The 18,722-nt window shown below is 41.2% G+C and overlaps 2 protein-coding genes across 2 annotated transcripts; both read left to right on the top strand.

The window, feature by feature from the left end:
* Window positions 1-856: 856 nt before the first annotated feature.
* Window positions 857-10,203, top strand: kat2a (K(lysine) acetyltransferase 2A). Its single transcript, XM_084570959.1, has 18 exons — window positions 857-1,324; window positions 1,614-1,737; window positions 1,825-1,970; window positions 2,139-2,228; window positions 2,343-2,524; window positions 2,638-2,829; window positions 2,955-3,061; window positions 3,566-3,670; window positions 3,889-4,025; window positions 4,505-4,713; window positions 4,791-4,917; window positions 5,108-5,218; window positions 5,307-5,450; window positions 5,535-5,649; window positions 5,731-5,767; window positions 6,376-6,439; window positions 6,547-6,631; window positions 6,762-10,203. The coding sequence occupies exons 1-18, from the start codon at window positions 1,100-1,102 to the stop codon at window positions 6,953-6,955; spliced, it is 2,394 nt and encodes a 797-aa protein (XP_084427085.1). The 5' UTR covers window positions 857-1,099; the 3' UTR covers window positions 6,956-10,203.
* A 14-nt stretch (window positions 10,204-10,217) lies between these two features.
* dhx58 (DEXH (Asp-Glu-X-His) box polypeptide 58) lies at window positions 10,218-16,672 on the top strand. The gene is made up of 12 exons (XM_084570960.1): window positions 10,218-10,929; window positions 11,118-11,308; window positions 11,455-11,659; window positions 11,745-11,935; window positions 12,027-12,140; window positions 12,482-12,614; window positions 12,754-12,939; window positions 13,032-13,282; window positions 13,387-13,698; window positions 13,782-13,972; window positions 14,081-14,180; window positions 14,270-16,672. Exons 2-12 carry the CDS (start codon window positions 11,132-11,134, stop codon window positions 14,459-14,461), a joined length of 2,052 nt encoding a protein of 683 aa, XP_084427086.1. The 5' UTR covers window positions 10,218-10,929; window positions 11,118-11,131; the 3' UTR covers window positions 14,462-16,672.
* The last annotated feature ends 2,050 nt before the right edge of the window (window positions 16,673-18,722 follow it).

Genomic DNA, 18,722 nt, shown 5'->3' with positions numbered 1-18,722 from the left:
CGCTGTCGTTTCCAGCCGCTTCCACTTTGTTATTATACCACTGACAGTTGACTGTGGAATATTTAGTAGCAAGGACATTTCACGACTGGATATTAAGAGAGAGACAATAATGAAACATCAACTATATAAATGTATGAATTTAATTTTGTAATAAAAGTCACTGTTGGGCCATTTGGAATCCATAGCAAGAGGTTTCATTTGGTCTGAAGAAAAATTTAATATTAATACATTATCAACATTATCGAGACTGAAAATAAATGCCTCTAACGTAATTATCTCTCAGTGAAACCACATCTATAGCTGCCTGACACCTTTAAATTGATACTTTAGTTTGAAAGTACTAACAGGAAGTGCTTTCGTACAGTCTTTGCTACGAGTATATCAGTGGTTCACGGTGAAACTTATTGTCAATAATGTATTGCAGTGGCCCTCTGTGGCCAGCAGAGGGTAAAACGCACGCATGTTTCCAAATGCATGCACTTTAACAACAACCTGTATTTCAACATGGTCCTCCTCTTTCATATATTTCCGGTTAAAACATTCAACTTAGAGTCTTTACAACCTCGCCATTACAGACAGTCCTCACTATAATAACTGTTGTCATGGCGACCACTAACCCTCTCATGTAGTCATACCAAATGTGTGAATTTCCGGTGAATACTTTCAAAATAGTCTGATGTGTAACATGACCACTGGGGGACGTCCATAGTCTGTATATCGAACACAACTATACTAGCATTGAGGCAGAAATAATACCAGTGACATGGATGTATTTACTGCCCCTACAATTAATTGCTATGTATGGATGATTGTGCTCAAAACCAATGTAACTACGTCCCTTTCACTGTGGCCTCGTAATTTTGACTTCTGTCGTAGCAATCGATAATCGATAGTTACATATTGGTGTATGCTGTCAAACAGTCTGCTTCGATTTTTGAGTGTGTTTTCTGACTGTTGAAAATGCATGTGTTTAATTTGTTAATTAGAAAATGTCCACCTCGAACTTTACTACGATAGTCTAAAATCCAATTTTGCTTACGGCACTTGAAGGCAGCATATGAGCTAAACGGGAGTGGAGGAAGACTTTAGCAGCGTGGATATGTCGGACCCGGCGGCGCAGGCCTTACAACCCCGGCTTCTCCAAGCCCAGTCCGCTGGGTCAGCGGGGTCCAGTTCTGCTGGGACAGGCTCAGGGTCGGGAAATAGTGACCCAGCCAGACCAGGACTTAGCCAGCAACAACGTGCAAGCCAGAAGAAAGCCCAAGTCCGGGCTTTCCCACGGGCGAAAAAGCTTGAGAAACTTGGCGTATTCTCCGCATGCAAGGTAGCTAGCATAGCTAGCCAAAGTTCACAACAAAGCACTCTTCGGGGTAGTGTTATCATTATTGTATGAACAAAAACACACACACGTAGCGTCGTAACCAAACGTAATTGTTAACTTTTGTAGCTAGCTAGCATGATAGTCTCACGAACAGTCGTGTAAGTAACATTAAATCTGTGAAGATGCATTTGTTGTCAGCTAGCTTAACTCATTAGTCGTTCATTGACGTACAAAAACACTGGTTGAGTTATTGTTTAAGTCTCATTGTAAGCTTTATTTTGTTCATTCTCAGGCTAGTGACACATGCAAGTGCAATGGATGGAAAAACCCAAATCCTCCATCAGCCACACGTATGGATCTGCAACAGCAAGCAGCCAGCCTGACCGAGCCCTGCCGCAGCTGTGGACATGCTCTGGGTACAAACTAACCACCTCCTACATATACTACTGTTTCCAAAGGCCAATACCATATGTATTTTTGTAAAATTTGTGCCTTGTTTACAGCTGATCATGTGTCCCATCTGGAGAACGTGTCAGAGGATGAGATTAACAGGCTGTTGGGTATGGTGGTTGATGTGGAGAATCTGTTCATGTCTGTCCACAAAGAGGAGGACACTGATACCAAACAGGTCTACTTCTATCTTTTCAAGGTAGGCCAACACGTATCTTACATGTGTCTTACAGTGTAACAGGCATAATAGATAAACTGCTACTAAGGAGTCTCCATAGTAACTATGCATAACATTGTTTATCTCAATTATACTATTTTCTTGGGAAAAAATAAATATTGTTCTTCTTTTCTCCTTGCCTTCCCTTAGCTACTGAGGAAATGCATCCTACAGATGAGCCAGCCAGTCGTAGAAGGATCCCTTGGAAGTCCACCTTTTGAAAAGCCCAACATTGAGCAGGTGAACATAAAACTAGAAACCTCCTGAACATCCTCAGGCTTTAGCACTATACCCCATTTGTGGGAAGCACGCTTGGAATTCTTCACCTATCTTGTCTTTGTTTTTATTCCAAAGGGGGTTTTGAACTTTGTTCAGTATAAATTCAGCCACCTTGCACCAAAGGAAAGGCAGACCATGTTTGAACTGTCAAAGATGTTCCTTTTGTGTCTAAATTACTGGAAGCTTGAGACACCAACGCAGTATCGCCAGCGTACCCAGAAAGATGATGGGACCGCATACAAAGTGGACTACACCAGGTGTGTGCATATACTATTAAAGAAAGCAGGTGTATGTGTTTAGTTTCTAGATTTTTGTGATGAATGCTGAAATCTGTCTGCATGGTAACCATGTTTTTCTTTATGACTGCCAGGTGGTTGTGCTACTGCCATGTTCCACAGAGTAACGACAGCTTACCACGCTATGAAACCACACATGTGTTTGGGCGTAACTTGCTCAAATCCATCTTCACCGTTACCCGTCGGCAGCTTCTGGAGAAGTTCAGAGTGGAGAAGGATAAACTGTTACCAGAGAAACGCACACTTATTCTCACACACTTCCCCAAGTAAGGGCAGATTGTCATGGACAAACATCAACCAGTTTTGGGCACTGCTCTTGTACTATGGAAGTTCCTGTATTCGTCTTGGTGATCTCTTTGTGATCCTGTTGTCTTTACATTTTTGTCATTAGGTTCTTGTCTATGCTAGAGGAGGAGATCTATGGTGACAATTCACCCATATGGGAAGCTGACTTCACCATGCCTGCCTCCGATGGCACACAGCTAGGGCATCCGACAGGTGAGGCAGGTGTACAGGCTGTGATACTATTGCTTTAATGCGATGTGACCAGACAGTACAACATCACAACGAACATACATTATGTTCTTAAGCAGGAATTGACTATGAATTTAAACATCGCAGTAATGACCAACTAGACGGTGAAGAATGTGAAATAAAGCTTACATTTTTTCTTTTTTTTGAATACAAAGAAAGCTGTTGGGTAGGAAACAAATAAGTAGAGATAACAAAGAAAAAATGAAAGAAAATGTTGTTTGTATACCTGTTTAGTGTTTTGTGAAAACATGTATTGGCAAAATAATAATTTTGAATGAATGAATGCCGAATTGAGGTGGTATTATTCCTTAAGAAACACTGAGAAGTATATATGCCTATATAGATAAACGTAGTGATATAAACACTGGACTGTAAAATATTTATAAAGAAAAAAAATTATATTTGATGTTGTCACAGTTGTTGTTGCATGGTGTGTAAGGAAATGTAAACTGATGTCTGTCATTGCAGTGCTCAGTCCTGCTTCAGTGTCTGGCTCCCCTGCTCTGTCCAAGTGTCTGAGCAGCAGCTCCTCTCTGGGCAGCATGGACCCTGGAGGTGTGGAGGTCGTCACAGGTCTGTTAGCGCTCCCCTTCTGCTTTAATTCCCCATCACCTTTATAGTCTTATACTCTCAAGTGATTTAATACGTTAATGTGTTACACTGAACTCATTTGTAAAGCACTTGTTTCTTAAATATAGATGTGATGTGGAAATGATTAATCAGAGAATGGTGGTTGCCCACTACTGTATAACCTTTTATTGCCTGGATCTAAGAAAGGCTTGTTTGTTCAGGGGAAAAGCGTAAACTTCCTGAGGCACTGACACTGGAGGATGCCAAGAGGATCCGCGTGATGGGAGACATACCTATGGAGCTGGTCAATGAAGTCATGATGACAATCACTGACCCTGCTGCTATGCTGGGACCAGAGGTCAGTTAACAAAGCCCCATTCAGACATGCACCCTTTCCCTTTAATATGACTTATGTTTAAGTATCAGTCTCATGTCTGTTTCTCTAAAACTCCTTATGTAAATCCTATTAAGCCACACCCAGTAACACTTTCATGTTGGTTTAAAAATGGAAAACGTCTAAGTGATAAAGCTGTGACCTTGAAAATAGGGAATGATTTATTTGGGTTACTAGAAAGCTTATAGAAATTAGTAGAAACTGATTGCTGCTCAGCTCATCAGCTGGGTTTCAGTCATTATACTTTCTAGTCTTATATCTTATTTGCCAAACATTCATTATATATTGTTGCTTTTGCTATAGTGCACTTGGCAGTTTGATGAATATAGCAATGTTACATGTTTCATGTGTGGAACTGGCTTTAATCTCGGGTTACTTTGTAAGGCTATAGGGGTTTGTATTGGGTTTTTTTTAAAGTTCTGAGAGTTGGTTCATATTGCTAGACTAACCTGCTGACGCCAAATGCTGCCCGCGATGAGACTGCCAGGCTGGAGGAGAGACGAGGCATCATAGAGTTCCACGTCATCGGAAACTCACTTTCCCAGAAGTCCAACAAAAAGATCCTGATGTGGCTGGTCGGCCTGCAGAACGTCTTTTCTCATCAGTTACCTCGAATGCCCAAAGAGTACATCACACGACTAGTGTTTGACCCGTAAGTAGATGCCCTCACACCACATGTTCTGCCGTCGGATTCCTGCCTGCTGTTCTGACATCTCCAGTTATTCACAGGAAGCACAAAACCCTAGCCCTCATCAAAGACGGCCGTGTCATCGGAGGCATCTGTTTTAGGATGTTTCCTACTCAGGGCTTCACTGAGATTGTCTTTTGTGCCGTCACATCCAATGAGCAAGTTAAGGTAAATACTTAATACTCTGTTAGAGTTATCTGAGCAATTAACTTAAATAGACTGTTAAAAAATATTAACAACATCACATCATACATATCTTTGAAACAGTTATGACTACCCAGTTCTGATTTTCAGTGTGATTTCTTTTGCTATAATTTGGATTTACTTCTTTTTGCCCCCTTTCCCTTTTTAATGTTAGGGCTATGGAACCCATCTGATGAACCACCTCAAGGAGTACCACATCAAACACAACATCCTCTATTTCCTCACTTACGCTGACGAGTATGCCATTGGCTACTTCAAGAAACAGGTACTGCAGACCTGACCTGTGCCTTTACCCTGCATCTGACCTCTCCCTCCTCTTTGTCCTTTCAGTAACTCATTTTCTTTCCTGGCAGGGCTTTTCCAAAGACATAAAAGTGCCGAAGAGTCGATACCTGGGATACATCAAAGACTACGAGGGAGCAACCCTCATGGAGTGCGAGCTGAACCCTAGAATCCCTTACACCGAGCTTTCTCATATCATCAAAAGGCAGAAGGAGGTGCGTTAGGCTGTGATGTGCTCTCATGAAGGCAGTTGTTGATTTGTTTTTTCATTTGACATCAATGTGAAAATGTCATAACAGATCATTAAGAAGCTGATTGAGAGGAAACAGAGCCAGATCAGGAGGGTTTACCCAGGTCTCACATGCTTCAAAGAGGGAGTGCGACAGATTCCAGTGGAGAGCATACCAGGCATAAGTGAGTGTTTGGTTTATGTACTTTAAGAAAAATGAACGAAAATCATTATCTTATTACTTAAAAGTCTTTTATTCCTCCTAGGAGAGACGGGCTGGAAACCCAGTAGTAAAGACAAAGGGTAAAGCTTTTATTATTATTTTTTCAATGACATTCTTTTCTTGTAGATTGATGTGTGAATGTGTTTAAAGTCTGAAACGATTACTCTCTCTAATCTGTCTAATCCTGTACGGTGAAGCCATGACTGTAGAAGTTAATCATACTTTTTCATCTGCATAGCCGAGTTAAACAGAAGCAGTTAACTAAAATCATTTCTAGTAATAGTATTAGGAATAGTTCTAGTATTCATTATTGTAGTAGTAAAAGTCAACACTACAACTGCTAACACTCTTACTAACACTACAGCTACTGTTGCTCCAACATAAACTACTAATTTACTTGGTTGAACTTGTTGGACTAATTGTTATTATAGTACTAGTAATAGCAGTTGTTGTTGTTGTTTACCTTCTAGTAGTAGTGATAGTTGTGGGGTTGTTGTTTTTAGTACTATCACACTGGGAAGAACAGCTTCCACTACATCAACTAACATTACTACTCACTGTTTGTAGTTGTAGTGTTGTTATGTAGTAGTACTGTTACAGTGACAACGACCAATTATTTTTATTCTACAATTCATGAACTGTTGGTGTAGTCAGCGTGTAACTTATTTGTCATTTTTCTGTTTTGTAGGAAAGAGGTGAAGGACCCTGATGTGCTATACAACATGCTGAAGAACCTCCTGGCCCAGATAAAGGTGAGGGTTACCTGTTGACACCAGACTGGTGCAAACACACAGAAATACTGATTACTAAAGAGGAATGAGAGCTTAGACTAACTAGGACTATTCTGTCTCTTTAACAGACTCATCCTGATGCCTGGCCCTTCATGGAGCCAGTGAAGAAATCTGAAGCGCCAGATTACTACGAAATCATCCGCTTTCCCATCGGTGAGCGAGCATCTCCTTGATAAAACATTAACTTCCTTAGTATTTTGGTGACTGTTTATATCATGCAAACCATTCCTTAAATATTTTATATAAGTTGATTGTTGTTCTTTTCTCATTTTTGAACCCAAAGACCTGAAGACCATGACAGAGAGACTCAAGAACCGATACTATGTAACCAAGAAGCTTTTTATTGCTGACCTTCAGCGAATCATCACCAACTGTCGTGAGTACAACCCTCCAGACAGCGAGTACTGCAAATGTGCCAACACCTTGGAGAAGTTCTTCTACTTCAAATTAAAAGACGGAGGCCTGATTGAAAAATGAACCTGAAAGCAGAAATATTCACAGATCTGACAAGGAGCAGCCCACACTGCTGCCAAACGCCAAGATAAAGCAGATCACAAGGAAATATTGCTAGCAGTTGTCATATCTTAGTTAATAAAAGGGTATGTACAAGGCAAATTTTACAAGACATAACTGGGACTAAAACACATGAAAGAGTGGGGTTTGGAAATATCAAGTCAAATTAGCATCTGCTTAGTTATCCTCTGACATACTCTCTTTCAAGTACTCGCAGTGTGTGAATAATCTGCATATACACGTTTAATTAAGTGTACCAAAGTTACAGCTCTGAAGTTATAACAATGCTATTCTTTCAACCGTTATTTCTAGTCCGATTGACCTGGGTTTGTCACATTTAATGACAGTTGTTCATTCCAGTTTTGTCGAGCTTAGATCAGAAAATGGACCTCGGGACCTAAAGCCACGTTGCCTTCCGTTACTGACAGACACTTGAACATCACAGCCATTTTCATGGGTATGACGGTAAATGTTCTTGAGAGGTAAAAGAACATTTGATGAGGAAAGACGAGCAGTAATTTTCTCAGTAGTGACAAATGCATACACTTGTGACAGGCCTAAGAGGTGAAAATGTTTGCAGGCTCTCACCTCTTGTTGGTTTTAACTGCGTATACGGATCATCTTTGAATATCTTTTAAGTGTTGGTCAGGGAAAGAAAAGGCAATCATTATTATTTGGGTTCATATTCCACATTCTTTAACCCAAACTGATTATGAAAACAACATTACAGATAGATCAACACTAAAAGTAATTGTTGTTATCAGTGATGGATTGTGCAGCAAATCTCTCCAGCAAACAAAATAATTTGCCCAAACATTATCTTCAAGAGAACAATGTTTTTGAGTTAACAACAGCATAATGGCTACTTATTTATACATGAAGCTTAACACATACTGTTCATACACCATTCCACTGGCACGGTTTTATTCTACTATAAGGTCACGCGTAGTATAGCTTTTACCATGCTGTCAGGTGTCATTGTAGATGTAGTCACTTCCACGCATATGCTAAGTAGTCTAATGTTTTGTGTACTGCCACATTTTGGGGCGACTCCATGTTTACTGGATAGAAGACAAACATTAGTGGGGAGAAGACAGCCAGCTGCCCCTGAAGAGATGACTTTGGTTTATTTAGCGCACCGCACACAAGCTGTGGGGGTTGATGCATGGCAGACAGTTTGCATAAAAAAAACAAAAACATCCAACCTCCAGTCACTGTTTTTGCAGGTTTATTTTTTACAATGTTATAAACATTGTAAAAGAATATTTCATTGAACATTTTATTTGTTCAACAGTCGGTGTCAAACAAAGTGCTTCCTGAGATGCATCCACTTTTTTCTGGGAAGTAACTGTCGAATGCTGGTTGAGCCTGGTTGTTGAATGCTTCATTGACATTTTATGTTTATGTGTGCGTGTGTGAATATCTGTTTATTTTGTACTTGAATCACGACAAACTTTGAATTGGTGAAGTGATTTCCGTCTTGCATTATTCAGGGTTGTCAATTATGTGGTTCACCGTTTATCTACCTATGCTGCATTTCAGATTTTCTTAAGAGGTCAGTCTGAGTGAACCTTCCAGCGTGTTTGAGGATGGTTGCTGTCGCGTTATGGTATAAATACCATCTACTGTAACTGTAATACTGTTCATGACAATAAAGTGTTTTTTTTTATAAACTGTTTTTAAATTTGGTGATTTCCAAGCAGGTAACTGAAAGCATTTGTGAAACACTAATTAAAAGTGAGTTAGACCGGACAGGTATGAACTTGAATCACTTAATTTTAACCCCCATCACAAATGAGTTATAACTGTGGGGAATTGCACACTTGGCAACGTAAAAGGGGACTTTCCAGATAACCTTGTGAGTTTGATGTCATATGTTATGAGCAGCAGCAGAATAATAAAACGTTAAAACACTCAATCTTCAAATCACTGACTTCTTATCGTCTAAGTTGTTAAAGTTAAGTTTGTTTGTGTTGTTATACGCCCTGTGATACGGGTTGTGAAAAATGTCTTCAGCACACATCAATTCCTGTGACTATACTCAAAAATGTTCCCTGAAAAATGTTGGTGCTGATATTATGTTGTACCCCCATTATGTGAAGTACTGAATCTAGCGGGCTGTCATAATGGCCTTTATTTAAGGCCAGTTAGTACATGATTGCATCTTATACTATTAGTTTACTAAGAACTATCAGGAATGTTTGTACCTTTAAAAGTGGATCAGCTTGTGTGTGAATATTTTTGTGTTCCTTTTAGTTCCCAAAAGTACTTCTGCTGTAGCTGTTGTTTTTTGTGATTTTGTGTGTGTGTGTGCTTCTGTACAGCCGTCCGTCTGAGGACCACATTGAAACCGCAGGCCTGTTGTGGGGTTAAGGCTTGGTTTCGGGGTAAGGTACTTACCGTTGGTAAGCGGCGGTGAGGTTAAGGGGCTCGGGAATGTATTGTTTTAAAAAAAAGTCCTCACAAAGATAGCTGTACAGATGTGTATGTGTGTGTGAGGCAATAAACGTTGATTTCCTGATGTGCCAAAGAAAAACAAGCAGGCCTGGTTTAAGGTGTGGTTATGCAAAACCTGACACAGTTTCTAAGGCTTCTCCCTGTTCAGTTACAACTGTAAAGAACATAGTTTCAGACGTACATATATACCATGAACCATCGCTAGGTTCCATATGGTTCATGACACCTATTTGCTGTTGGTTACATTCAGAATTGTCTGCCATTACACAGTGAGGAGATTTGCTGTTGTCCATCCAGAGCCTCCCTCAGTAGGGCCCTTCCTGCTGGCACAGATCTTTTACTTTCGTTTCTCTGTATCACACAGCTGCTCCTAATGGGGTTTAAAACCCCACCTAAAACCACACGACTGAGTCCCATTTGAACAGGTTAGTATTTGTCTATAATTATTTTCCACAGATACTGTGATTCACACTGTGTACAGTAAATACAGGTTAAACATAGAACATAGCTATTGTAGCTACGTATTTACTTTGCAGTGTATACAGTGCAAAGTAAATAAGCAGCCATCCCCAGCAGGATGCAGCCTGACACAGACATGCACAAAAACAGTTTAGGAACAACTAAGAAAACATGAAGAACAGCACAATGTGTTGACCTGGCCTCCAAATTCACTAGATCCAACTGATCAAGTATCTGTGGGGTGATCCACTGAGGCCCCTCCCCTCAACTCATAGGACCCAAAGGCCCCCACTATCAACATTCTGTTGCCAGACAACACAGGATACCAGAGAGTAACAACTGTTTTGGAGGCACAAGGGAGACCCTTATACCTGTAGGTGGTCATAATGTTATACCTGACTGGTGTATGTATATTCATGCCGTTGGTATCTTTTTTCTTTTCTTTTTTTTTTCTTATTTGATTATTGTAGATGGAAGCTGCAAAAGTACTAGATGTTATTTTTGATTACTTTAAAGACTGTTTAGCATTATTTCCTGTCAGAATGCCTTGCAAAACACTTACTTTTAACAGAGACCATAACATGCTGAGTAACTAGAAGGCAGAAACGGGCTGCTTAGTTTTGCTTTCCTGATGTAATGAGGGAGAGGTGGGGCCGTGTTAGAGCACATGCAGAAACTCAGAACGTTTTAGCTGCAAGTCACCAATGGAGTAAAAAAGACAACCATAAGATACATACATGTAAGACATACCCATACATGTATGGGTATGTCTTCATTTCAAAAAAAGGATTGTAAAAGACCTCTATTATGTCACTGTAGCTCAGGTTTCATCTGTCGTTGCATAAGGAAGTGTAGCGGTTGTTCCTCCAGAGACTCCTACACTAGGGCCACCATCGTGAGTCAAACAGCTTGTAGTTTCATTTTCCAGTTTTCACGTCACACAGCTGATCACAACAGGTTTTAAAAGCAGCCTGCACCAGCCAGTCTTCGTGAGAGGAAGAAGTTGAACACACCACACACTGGTGAGTTGAAGGTTGATTTTCTTATAATCAAATGACGCTAAGTGTCTTGTTTATCTTATTTGTTTTTGAGACTGATCTAGCTAGTCTTTTTGGTCTTAATCCTCAATACAGTTGCAATATATAATCTGATGTTCATTTCTACACAGTATGGGTATTCTGTATTGTAACGCTGATGTATTATTGAACAGGAGTAAATACCAGGATGGCGGATTGTCAACTGTACTCATACCAGGAAGAAGTGGTTGAAAGGGCTCTCAAAGGAGAGAACATAATTATTTGGCTGCCGACAGGAGGTGGAAAGACCCGAGCTGCTGTGTATGTTGCCAGAAAACACCTGGAGACTAAGACAAATGCTAAGGTGGTTGTACTTGTAAACAAGGTGAGCTACAGCTACGAGGCACAAAGCAGACTGGATGTAAAGTAGAGAATGAACTTTACAGCAGTTAAAACTACAATTTTTCATTTTAACAGCAGTGTGGCTCAAAGTGATTAAATACAGTGTTTTTGATGCATTCTATACTGCAGGTTCACCTTGTTGACCAGCATTACAAAAAAGAGTTTGAGCCTCACCTGGGTCATCACTACAGTGTTACACCAGTCAGTGGAGAAAGTGACGAGAAGGATTTCTTTGGGTTAGTGATGAAGACCTCAAATGTGGTCATCTGCACAGCGCAGATCCTGTACAATGCTCTGACGAACATGGAGGAATCAAAACACGTTGACCTCTCAGGTCAGTAAGAGTGAGCTGAAACATTCCTAATTATGTTGTGACGGCGAGGTGAATTGACCCTCGACGTATTCATTGTTCCTTACAGACATTACTCTACTGATAATCGATGAGTGTCACCACACCCACAAGGAGTCTGTCTACAACAAAATAATGAGAGTTTATGTGGAGAAAAAGTTGAAAGGAGAACGACCGCTGCCACAGATCCTGGGTCTCACTGCGTCACCTGGGACAGGTGGAACAAAGACACTGGAAAAGGCTGTGGAGCATGTACTACAGGTCAGGGTTCACCTTTTAAATAACACGTCACTGATATTTACTCCCACAACTCTTGGACTCTTCGTCATCATTGTGTTTCTCTCTCTTTCAGATTTGTGCCAACTTGGACTCGGCCATCGTTTCAACTAAAAACTATGCCCCCGAACTGAAGCAGAAGGTGCCCAGACCCGTCAAGAGATTTGACATTGTGGAGAAAAGATCTAAGGTGAGTGAATTGCAAAATACTATGCACTAATTTTGATCTGAGTTATTTCATAAATAAACTCATCTGAAAGTCATAATTACACAAGAACAATAGTTTACTGCCATGTTAGTCTTTACTTAGGCCTGCAACACTCTGAGCTAAATGCTCACTTGCATGATAACATGCCTCCAGTGCTTACATGGTGTTCACCATCTTAGTAATGCGTTTCAGCAGGACAGCAATTGCTGAGATGAGAATGTTGCACAAAATCTTATTAGTATCCATTAGTTGTCCCCGCAACCATGTTGGTAGTATACCTAAAATTTGCTCATATAGTTTTTTCTTTCTTTTTTTTCTTTTAGGATCCATTTGGTGATCAGCTGAAGTGGATGATGAAGCTGATCCATGAGTACATGGACCTTCCTCTAGACTTTAGACTTAGAGAGTGTGGCACACAGGAATATGAGGCAGATGTGGTGACTCTAGAGCAGCGAGGTGAGAACATAGTTTTATTTTATAAATCGTGTGAACACCGTCTGCCAGGGTGAACACATTTGCCTTTGTGACTGGGTAAGAATTGAGGTAATCAAATGTTCATGTTCTGTTGACATCATCTGTCTGTCTCTTGGACCAGGAGTAAGAGAGAACAACAGGCTGCTAGCACAATGTGCACTCCACCTCAGACAGTACAACGACGCCCTGCTCATCAATGACACCTTGCGAATGATGGATGCGTATCGCTCCCTAGATCAATTCTACACCACAAAGCTTACCACAGCCATCGATGGAACCGACTTCTTCTTGGTGGGGCTTTTCCATGGTGGGTATTCTGAAATCTTTGTTACATGGCTTTACATGTTTTGCTTTATTATGACATGAGAAAACATAACCATCTCTGTCTTTGTTACACAGAGAATCAGATAGAGTTGAAGAATATTGCTTCAAACTCTGACTTTGAGAATCCAAAGATGGCCCAACTTGAGAGCACTCTGCTGGGACAGTTTGGTTCAGGTGTTCAATCAAGGGGAATCCTCTTCTCTAAAACCCGTAAAAGCACTCACTGCCTAAACGACTGGGTCCTAAGTAATACTGCATTGCAGGCAGCTGGGATTAAGGCAGCCATCCTCACTGGTGCCGGCAATGGCATCACTTACATGACACAGGTGTGCTGACAAACTATTCAACCAAAAGATCTAAGTCCATACCTATGGATATTTGTTCCTATTCTTAGTCTTTACAGGCTTTTATTTACGTGTATTTCTTGTAGAACGAGCAGGCAGACACGATCCGCAAATTTCGCGAGGGTTCTCTCAACCTCCTGATCTCCACCAGTGTGGCTGAAGAAGGCCTTGACATTCCTGAATGCAACCTTGTGGTACGCTATGGGCTGCTTACAAATGAGATTGCTCAGCAGCAGGCCAGTGGGCGTGCCCGAGCAAGAGACAGCCAGTATTCAGTGGTCGCCCAGGCAGGGGGACGGGAAGTTCGCAGAGAGCTTATCAATGAATATCTGGAGGACCTCACAGGACAAGCCATTGCTCGGGTTCAAAATCTGAGTTTCCGAGACTTTAGCGTCAAGGTGAGGGTGCGCTGCTCATCCTAACCCCTTGCTCTCACTGCTCTGTCCCTCTGACATCAATATTTATTCTTCTTCGTCTGCAGTTAACTGACCTTCAAACACAGGCAGTCATTTCCAGTAAAATTGAAGAGAAGAGGAAGACGGAGAAGAGGAGTCGCCACCCTGCGTCCAGTATCAAGCTCTTGTGTCGCAACTGTTTTAAGGCTGTGGCCTCTGGCAATGACATCAAGCTAGTTGACAATGCGCACTACGTCAACATCAATCCTGACTTTAAGTGAGTTGACTTGAGAATTGAGTTACCTATAAGAATCCATGCAGAAGTATACTGAGACCAAATTAAAATACATTTACTACTCTAATTATGACTTGTCTTTGTTCTCAGAAAACACTACAAAGTTGGTGGACAGGTGAGGCTTGAGAGGAGTTTTGAGGACTGGGAGCCTGGGTGTACAATCGGCTGTAATAACGGAAACTGCAACAAGGTACAGTGGGCCCTGTGATAAACATCTGCCAGCTGAGCTGAGGCTGGTGCTCCTTTTGGATTCTCAATGTCATTTATGTCAATTCACAGGAATGGGGATTCGAGATGAAGTACAAGAAGATCGCCTTACTGCCCAATATAGCCATCAAACACTTTGCCCTGGAAACCCCTGACGGCAGGGTGACTGTGAAGAAGTGGAAGGATGTTACTTTCACTGTTGAGAACTTCAGCTTCGAAGAATACTGCAAAAACCTCTCTGACTTCTCTGACTTGTTCGATTAAAACACCAATAGTTCTGTGTGGAGGGTATCTCCACTTCAAGCCTAAACTAATTTAGAAAAGGTAGGCTTAAAAAAAAAAAAAACACTCCACACATGCTCAGTCTTATTTGTGCTGCCGGGCCAGTGAGGTAGCAGAGCAGCTAAAACCCATTACGCATTGATCATGCTTGAAATTAGCATGACAGCTTTGTTTATGCCCAAGGACCTAGCCTCTTTGTATGTTGTCGTACATATTTCCTCAGCTTCCTCTCAAGACAAGCACAGAGGCAAGACATGAAATGGACTCTGCTGTAACATAAACCTTAACCATCATGAATGTATAACATGTCAAGAAAAAATCATTTCTCATGAAGTATTTTTTTAACCATTTTAAAATGCTTTTAATTGGGAGCAATAGTATAAACGTTTGTATGGGCTGTAATATGAAGATATTGTGAATGAGCTGATAATCATGTAAATATTCTAAATTCAAATGATGAAAATCCCCTTTTAACTCTTTTCCGTTGATGTATACCATTTTAAAAAGCATCAAATGGGATTGAAATATTCTTCTTGAAATGATGAGCAGTTGTTATGCTTTTTTTAGCCACTTGGTGACAGTATTGGTTAGCCAATGGTGGACGCTGTGTTTCTCCTCAGCCTTTGTCACTTCCAACGTTTCCTCTCTTGGTTGTCAGATGGAAAGCAGTAGGCCATTGGTGCCTAGTGGCTCTGAGGTAATAGTGATGATAGATGAGTCTGAATGCCCAAATATACTGTAAGAAGAGAATGAGGAAGGATGAATGTGTGCCTTTCACAGTCACCAGGCTTTGCTAATGGACCCTTGAGCAAGCCACTCAATCTCTACTTTTGTGAAGTGTTTCATTAGCCACGACAGCAAGATGTTTATTCAGATTTGTGGGACATCCTGATCTGTATGTAACATTAATAAAAAAAAAAAGGAAATATATGTGGTTTTCTATATACACTATATTACCAAAAGTATTCGCTCACCTGCCTTTACTCATTCTATGAACTGAAGTGCCATCCCATTCCTAACTCATAGAATTCAATATGATGTCGGTCCACCTTTTGCAGCTATTACAGCTTCAACTCTTCTGGGAAGACTGTCCACAAGGTTGAGGAGAGTGTTTATAGGAATTTTTGACCATTCTTCCAAAAGCGCATTGGTGAGGTCACACACTGATGTTGGTCGAGAAGGCCTGGCTCTCAGTCTCCGCTCTAATTCATCCCAAAGGTGTTCTATCGGGTTCAGGTCAGGACTCTGTGCAGGCCAGTCAAGTTCATCCACACCAGACTCTGTCATCCACGTCTTTATGGACCTTGCTTTGTGCACTGGTGCACAGTCATGTTGGAAGAGGAAGGGGCCCGCTCCAAACTGTTCCCACAAGGTTGGGAGCATGGAATTGTCCAAAATGTTTTGGTATCCTGAAGCATTCAATGTTCCTTTCACTGGAACTAAGGGGCCAAGCCCAGCTCCTGAAAAACAACCCCATACCATAATTCCTCCTCCACCAAATTTCAAAGTTGGCACAATGCAATCTGAAATGTACCGTTCTCCTGGCAACCTCCAAACCCAGACTCGTCCATCAGATTGCCAGATGGTAAAGCGTGATTCATCACTCCAGAGAACGCGTCTCCACTGCTCTAGAGGCCAGTGGCGGCGTGCTTTACACCATTGCATCCGACGCCTTGCATTGCACTTGGTGATGTGTGGCTTGGCTGCAGCTGCTCGGCCATGGAAACCCATTCCATGAAGCTCTCTGCGTACTGTACTTGGGCTAATCTGAAGGTCACATGAAGTTTGTAGCTCTGTAGCAATTGACTGTGCAGAAAGTCGGCGACCTCTTTGCACTATGCGCTTCAGCATCCGCTGACCCCTCTCCGTCACTTTACGTGGCCTACCACTTCGTGGCTGAGTTGCTGTTTTTCCCAAACGCTTCCATTTTGTTATAATAGAGCTGACAGTTGACTGTGGAATATTTAGGAGCGAGGAAATTTCACGACTGGATTTGTTGCACAAGTGGCATCCTATGACAGTTCCACGCTGGAATTCACTGAGCTCCTGAGAGCGGCCCATTCTTTCACAAATGTCTTGTTTCACAGTCTGCATGCCTGAGTGCTTGAATTTATACACCTGGGGCCAGGCCAAGTGATTAGAACACCTGATTCTGATCATTTGAATGGGTGAGCGAATACTTTTGGTAATATAGTGTATGTTTAGGTAAAAAATATGTAGTCTACATGAAAAGTTCCCTGAAAACACCAAGAGACCTCTGTAGTTTTTGAAATATGTACTGAATATTTGTTTGTGCATTATTTTGACTACTACAGCTCACATGGTGCTTCTGCATCACAAATTCAACACACATTTTTATTTCAGCTTGACATGGCTACATTGAACCCTTCCAATGTTGGCAATCAGATTTACACAGCTCATTTTACAGTTTCATTCGTCTGCTGTGTGTACATACACGACTCAAGCTTAACACACAGAAGCACAGTTTCATATTTAAGGAGCAGTTTCCAAACCCAGATTATCAAACTTAAGCAGCCGACGAGAAGTCCGTGAGTTTTAGGCTGGCAGCCCTATTGGGTAGGTTAATTTTTGACCCGTGAAGCGTTTTTGTGCATTTCTCCGGGCCAGACGTGATTAGGTCAACTTCACGGTGTCGCATGTGCCGTGATCTTTTCAAATCTGGCAGAGAGCTGGAGTCAGTAGAGCTGTGCTGTTCCTGAGTCAGATTCAGGCAGGCGGAGAGGTGCCGTACAGTCGGCATACGATTTTCCCTGATCAGGCTCAGACTCTATAATCAGCACTGATTACTTCCTTTTACTTCCCACCTCAACACCCCATGTATCTTAATTGCAATTAGCCATCTTCTGAAATTAAAGCAGCTTGGAGTGGTTGAGCAATGGATGATAACATACTGTAGTCTGACCGTGTGTATGTACGGTATATGTGTTTCTGTGTTTGCATGGGAGATGTTACTCACAAAATAGACTTGTCATTGAATACTGAGAATATACATCTGTATGCCAAGACAGGATTTAGCAAGAATAAGGGATCCCCTTCGTTTAAATCACATTAGAGATATGAAATCTCATGGGTGTTAAATGGGTTTGTAAAAAAAAAAGTGTTAATATTTAAGTTTGACTGGCTAATTCTCATGTATATTCTTTGTAGATATTAGTTTGCTTAAATTTTTGAAATCTAGCAATTTCTGTAAACTCAACTAACTTGGCAATACAGCATGAGAAAAAATAATATTGTTGCCCTGACTTGATAAAATAAGTTCAACCAACATCTCTTAAAGTTATTTCAAATAATATTTGCAAGTCCAACTTACTTGAAACAGGAAGTTGAGTCAACAGACTGCATGTTGCATCAACTCGTGTTTTCAAGTGTAATAAACCTGACACTATAAGCTGACTCAAATTAACTCAGTCAAAGCAACAAGATGACTTGACTTAGTTAAGTTGAGTCAACTAATCTTTTTTTTTACAGTGTAATGGATGGTCTGTACATGTACATGGCAGTCTGAAAGTCTATTTTGTCTTCTTTCATTTATACATTTTGATACATTAATGATGAATGTTGAAAATCATTAGTATTCATTTGGTGATGACAATAATAAGTTGCAGCCTTACTGTGAATCGGCTGCTGTTTTAAGTACACGTTTTTACATCACTGTCAGCAAAGGTCCAAACATAGCTCCTCGCTCTACAGTGGGCGTGTCCTTCAGGGTGATTGACAGGTTATTTGCCTAATTAGCTGCTAGAAACGGAGACTTGGTGACCTGGCGACCTCTGCATGTCGAGGAAGGAACTTTTAAATACCGACCTAAAGCCTGGAGTTTTCCCAGTCACTAATCAGAAACGACAGACCGTATTCATTTTCTGCGTGCGTCTCAGCTACTCCAAACAAAGTGAACTAGTAAACAAGATTCACCGCAAGATGCTCCGTTGCTGGCATTTGGCGGAGCTGCGCGCCCGGTAAGCGTTTCTAAATGAATTGTAAACAGGCAGCTTGTTTGTTGCCACCACATATTTCACTTTTATAGCTCTGTGTGTAGACGTTTAAGGTTGAACAGCTTGGCATAGCGAAGTCAACGTGTTCTCTTCCCCTTCTTTCCTCACATACACACTTCATTAGAGAGAACCCGTGTTTTACTGTGATGAATAGTATCCGTGACGCACGCTCACAGGTGTACTGACACTTCCAGGGGAGCTCAAACTTGGCCAAGTAGAGTTCACAAGAC

This window comes from Chelon labrosus, assembly GCF_963514085.1.
Source record: "Chelon labrosus genome assembly, chromosome: 21".
NCBI classification, from domain to species: domain Eukaryota; kingdom Metazoa; phylum Chordata; class Actinopteri; order Mugiliformes; family Mugilidae; genus Chelon; species Chelon labrosus.
This window is presented reverse-complemented; position numbering and strand designations above follow the sequence as displayed.

Coding starts and splice junctions, on each gene's coding strand:
- kat2a (XM_084570959.1), top strand. CDS start 1,100: ATGTCGGACCCGGCGGCGCAGGCCTTACAACCCCGGCTTCTCCAAGCC. Junction 5,650..5,730: donor GGAGAGCATACCAGGCATAA/GTGAGTGTTTGG, acceptor TATTCCTCCTAG/GAGAGACGGGCTGGAAACCC. Junction 6,632..6,761: donor AATCATCCGCTTTCCCATCG/GTGAGCGAGCAT, acceptor TTGAACCCAAAG/ACCTGAAGACCATGACAGAG.
- dhx58 (XM_084570960.1), top strand. CDS start 11,132: ATGGCGGATTGTCAACTGTACTCATACCAGGAAGAAGTGGTTGAAAGG. Junction 12,141..12,481: donor TTGTGGAGAAAAGATCTAAG/GTGAGTGAATTG, acceptor TTTTTCTTTTAG/GATCCATTTGGTGATCAGCT. Junction 14,181..14,269: donor ATAACGGAAACTGCAACAAG/GTACAGTGGGCC, acceptor GTCAATTCACAG/GAATGGGGATTCGAGATGAA.